The sequence below is a fragment of the Erythranthe guttata genome, chromosome 8 (genome assembly GCF_056151865.1).
Source record: "Erythranthe guttata isolate IM_541 chromosome 8, IM_541, whole genome shotgun sequence".
Lineage (NCBI taxonomy): Eukaryota > Viridiplantae > Streptophyta > Magnoliopsida > Lamiales > Phrymaceae > Erythranthe > Erythranthe guttata.
This window is the reverse complement of record NC_142540.1, coordinates 11,532,194-11,537,488: the sequence shown is the minus strand read 5'-3', so window position 1 is coordinate 11,537,488 and position 5,295 is coordinate 11,532,194. Positions and strand designations below refer to the sequence as shown.

At 37.4% G+C, this 5,295-nt stretch overlaps 1 protein-coding gene across 2 annotated transcripts; it reads left to right on the top strand.

Annotated features, from left to right (window-relative positions):
- Nucleotides 1–457: 457 nt before the first annotated feature.
- Nucleotides 458–2,869, top strand: LOC148768513 (uncharacterized). Of its 2 annotated transcripts, none has more exons than XM_088821907.1 (6): nucleotides 458–1,268; nucleotides 1,365–1,436; nucleotides 1,521–1,564; nucleotides 1,642–1,753; nucleotides 1,865–2,028; nucleotides 2,584–2,869. In XM_088821907.1, exons 1-6 carry the CDS (start codon nucleotides 930–932, stop codon nucleotides 2,618–2,620), a joined length of 768 nt encoding a protein of 255 aa, XP_088678033.1. In that variant the 5' UTR covers nucleotides 458–929; the 3' UTR covers nucleotides 2,621–2,869. The 2 variants fall into 2 exon arrangements, with proteins under 2 accessions (XP_088678033.1, XP_088678034.1); XM_088821908.1 differs by having other exon boundaries at nucleotides 1,642–1,764.
- Nucleotides 2,870–5,295: the final 2,426 nt, after the last annotated feature.

Genomic DNA, 5,295 nt, shown 5'->3' with positions numbered 1-5,295 from the left:
ACCATATGTATGGCGGAAGCGTTAAGGTACGTTGACTATGTGATTAGTTTATGCATGTAATCGAAACTAGTTCGATATAAAAATTTTAAATTCCGCTGCGTATACATGCACGATCCCCAACATATAATTCCAAAATCGTCGCAAAGGAAAAATAAAAAATAAAAAGTCTCACTAGCGACGTTTTTTTGGCGACGATTTATGAATCGTCGCGTAGTTGCGACGTTTTAAATTACAAATCGTCGCAAGATGTCGGATATTATGATTTTGGTGTTTAGTCTAGCGACGCAAAATATTAATTGTCGCTAACTCGCGACTATAGTTCCAAAATCGTCGCAAAGGAAATATAAGTTTTAGTCTTTGTTTGCTACGATTTTCTATTAAGTTTTTTTTTTTTTTTTTTTATTTGCTACGAAAGCCAATAAAACGTCGCAAAGAGATTCGTTTTAGTTTTTGTTAGCTACGATTTTGTATAAATCGTCGCCAAAATTGTAATTAGAAGACAAACCCTAATTCTATTTCCCCTCTTCTTTAACTCTTTTCTTCTTCGTTTCTCACAATCTCTCTCTTTCAATCTCTCACAGCCCACCCTCCGCCGGCGCCTCCCTCTCCGCCTCCGCCTCCGCCGGCGCCTCCCTCTTCGCCTCCGCCTCCGCCTCCGCCTCCGCCTCCGCCTCCGCCTCCGTCCGCCCTCTGATTCCACCAACCTGAATTAATTAACTTCTCTGATGGTTGCTAATTTATCGCTTCTCCCTGCAATTTTGTTTCAAATTCAATCCCACCATTTACATATTTTATTTGAGTTCATCCTGAATCTTTGATTAAACAAACAGCTCAAATAAACATGGAAAAAGACAGACCCCTCGCTGCCGGCCAAATATATATATAATACTCCGGTTATATATGTATCAATACCCCTCTTCTCAGCTCCAATGGCTTCTTCTTCTTCTTCCGCCGCTTTGAACCCAACCCTCTTCCGCAATAACAAGGGCTCGCTGCCTCCCTTCTCTACTCGCCGTCACGGGTTTCTGAATTTTCCGTCAAACCCCACCGCCTCCTCCTCAAAACAGAGTTTGAACTGCGAACGCCGTTTTTGCGGCGTCGGGGTGGTGAAAGCTTCTGCCACAACGGCGGAGCCGGAGGTGGCCCGTGATCGCACCGCCGGTGATGAAGGTAGGAGGGTTTTGAGAGTCGGACTCATCTGCGGCGGCCCTTCCGCCGAGCGCGGAATTTCGCTCAATTCTGCCCGCTCTGTGCTCGATCATATTCAGGTACTCAATTTCATTTTTCTTTTTTTTTTCAATTAACAATTTAAATTATGAACTTTGATTGATAGCTTTGAACAATTTCTGTTTGATTTGGATTAGGGGGATGATTTGCATGTCAGCGCATATTACATTGACTGCAATCTCAAACCCTACGCCATATCCTCTGCTCAGGTCCCTTTATTTATACCTTCATCTTTCATATGTTATTTTCTCCGATTGAAAAATATTACTTCTGATAATGATTTTCAATTGCAGGTTTACTCGAACACACCTGCAGATTTTGATTTCAAACTCGAAAGGTAAGCTTTGTCCGGGATATTTTTACCATTTTGTTTTAATCAATTTTCGTAAACTAAGTTCAACATTATAATTGCAGCCTCGCTCAAGGTTTCGAATCATTGTCTGATTTTGTCGAACACCTTGCCACCTCCGTGGACATAGTATTTCCGGTTATACATGGCCGTTTCGGTGAAGACGGTGGCATTCAAGTGAGATTGTGGTGACTTACAAAAGTTGTTTATTTGTTGATACATTTTTCAATATAGCGAACCAATTGTCGTACATTTTGTGATATCTTTTTCGTATGAACTACTTTGCAGGAGCTGTTGGAGAAATCAAATATCCCATTTGTTGGGACGCAGTCGAATGAATGTCGCAAAGCATCGATTTATAAAGGAGCTTCTTTGTTATTTCAACGGCTTGGCCTACGAGATTTCACTAGAATCGATGGTTGGTTTTTGCTTACCACACTCCACCTCATAAGGTTTGTATGTACGGTTTTAGAGATACGAATTTTCAAAGTTGAAGTCAAAAACTGCCAAATTTTCTTAAATATAGTACTGTGACTGAAAAGAGTTGTTGGAACGTTATTTAGAGGACATAGTTCTATTTAAGGATACCTCTCGATTGATTTAGGACTGATAAGGGTATAGGTTCGCTTAAGTAATTTGAAGTTCATCATTAAGGTTTAATTGTAAATTGTTTTGGAATCTTAATGTGATTATATTGCAAAGCTGATACGATTTTTTTATAGTTCTTTGGAATGGAGTATGTGGATTTGAATTTCATGTATTATGTGTGCATGTTCTATTATAGTTATCGTATGCTTATACGTTAACATAAATGTATAACCTAGAAAACGTATGAACGATGCATTTAAGATAATTATATTGGTATGTTATAAGAAACTGTAAGGAAGAAAATGTTTTGTATATGTTTGTTACTTATGTGGTTATGTGTTTTGCAAGTTCGATCTAACATGGTTATATTATTTGAGTCGAATGATTTCTCATTTATGTTATTGCACGGTGATGTATAGGAAAATCAGAATCTTAACATGGCTATCGGTCGAGTAGACACGGGAATACGGAGGGGCCGGTATTCCAACTACAGAACTAAGACTATAGAGTGAAACCCGAGATCGACATCGACTCTTTCTAATGATGGTGGAGTATAAAAAGGGATGAAGTTTGTTTGCTTTTTGCATTAAAGTTTGAAACACAAAATTATATGCTTTTAAGTTTTTATGTACTTTTTGAATTTATGTTTGTGTGCTACCTTTTGATATTTAATCCGTAAATTTGGTTTTAATATTTTTGATATAAGTGTTTATTTTTTTATACAACAGCTGAATACAGGTTGAATTCGTCAATTGAAAATATATATGAACCAGAATTTAATTTAAAAAAAAAAAAAAAAAAAACTTTGCGACTAAAATAGACTATAGTCGCAAACAAAAGAAATGACTAGCTTGCGACGAATCAAATAAACACATCGTCGCAAATAAGTTGTACGCCTTGCGACGAAAACTATTATTAGTCGCAAACATATTTTCACACTTAGCGACGAAATCATAACAAACGTCGCTAAATTTGGCGACGGAATATCAATTCGTCGCAAACACTACGCAACGAAAATATGGAATCCGTCGCGAGGGTAAAAAAAATCATTTTTTCGGAAAATACGAATTTGGCGACGATTTCACAGATTAGTCGCCAAATCTCGCGTCGCAAATGATTTTTCGTCGCAGCCTTTGCGACGGGTCGTTTGGCGACGTTTTTTGTCCGATTTGGCGACGAAAAACTTTCGTCACAAGTCTCGAAAAATCGTCGCCAAATATCTTATTTCGTCGCCAAATTTCGTCGCCAGTCGTTCATTTTGGCCTAGTGTTTTGTACTTTTACTTATGTGCGTATCTTTTCTAGCGAGTGTTTTTGTGCATGTTTCTTGATGCGCATTCATGTCCTCGAACTGTAGTACGTATTTTCGTGATCGCTTTTGGAATCCAATTCTGACCATGTTCGAGTCCGAATTTGGAAATTTGACGTTAGACAGGAATTGTAGCCAGCTGAAATAGCTTTCTTATGCCGCTAGAACCAGTTGATTTGGAGTCCGGATGAGAAAGTTATGCTCGACTTCGTGGACACTACCAAAGATGTTGAGGGATCCACTCTTCTAATTTGATTTTATTTTCCTAATTGCAACTCTTTTGTTACTCTTTGATCATTTTTGCTTCATGGACACCTAATTTTCGATTTGTTCCTATAAGATACTAAATCCACCAATTAAAACAAAAATATAAATTAATCCAAAAAAAACCACGTAAACGTAAACGTAGAGTGTTATTTCTACACTCCACTGTATCTTTTGCATCTAGTGGTTTTGCTGTTGTTTGGTTATGCGTATTAAAGTCCTGGTATTGTAGTTCGAGTTTTTAAGAACGTTGTTACGAATGTAGTTATGCGCTTGTTTTTTTACACGTACGTTTGTGCATGTCCATTTGAGCGAGTGTGTTTATGCATGTTTGTTGATTTGTATTAATGTCCTAGGATTGTAGTTTGTGTTTTCATGATCCTTTTTACGAATGCACTTTTGCGTGCATGCTTTTGTACTTTTACTTTTGTGCGTATCTTTTCTAGCGAGTGTTTTTTTGCGTGTTTCTCGATGCACATTCATGTCCTCGAACTGTAGTACGTATTTTCGTGATCGCTTTTGGAATCCAATTTTGACCATGTTCGAGTCCGAATTTGGAATTTTAACGTTAGACTGGAATTGTAGCCAGCTGAAATAGCTTTCTAATTCCGCCGGAACAAGTTGATTTGGAGTCCGGATGAGAAAGTTATGCTCGACTTCGTGGACACTACCAAAGATGTTGAGGGATCCACTCTTCTAATTTGATTTTATTTTCCTAATTGCAACTCTTTTGTTACTCTTTGATCATTTTTGCTTCATGGACACCTAATTTTCAATTTTGCACCTATAAGATACTAAATCCACCAATTAAAACAAAAATATAAATTAATCCAAAAAAAACCACGTAAACGTAAACGTAGAGTGTTATTTCTACACTCCACTGTATCTTTTGTATCTAGTAATTTTGCTGTTGTTTGGTTATGTGTATTAAAGTCCTACTGTTGTAGTTCGAGTTTTTAAGAACGTTTATGCGAATGTAGTTATGCGCATGTTTTTTTACACGTACGTTTGTGCATGTCCATTTGAGCGAGTGTGTTTATGCATGTTTGTTGATTTGTATTAATGTCCTAGAATTGTAGTTTGTGTTTTCATGATCCTTTTTGCGAATGCACTTTTGCTTTTGTACTTTTACTTATGTGCGTGTCTTTTCTAGCGAGTGTTTTTGTGCATGTTTCTTGATGCGCATTCATGTCCTCGAACTGTAGTACGTATTTTCGTGATCGCTTTTGGAATCCAATTTTGACCATGTTCGAGTCCGAATATGGAATTTTGAGGGTAGACAGGAATTGTAGCCAGCTGAAATAGATTTCTTATGCTTCCGGAACTAATTGATTTGGAGTCCGGATGAAAAAGTTATGCTCGACTTCGTGGACACTACCAAAGATGTTGAGGGATCCACTCTTCTAATTTGATTTTATTTTCCTAATTGCAACTCTTTTGTCTTTGATCCTTTTTGCTTCATGGACACCTAACTGTCGATTTGTACCTATAAGATACTAAATCCACCAATTAAAACAGAAATATAAATTAATCAAAAAAAAAATCCACGTAAACGTAAA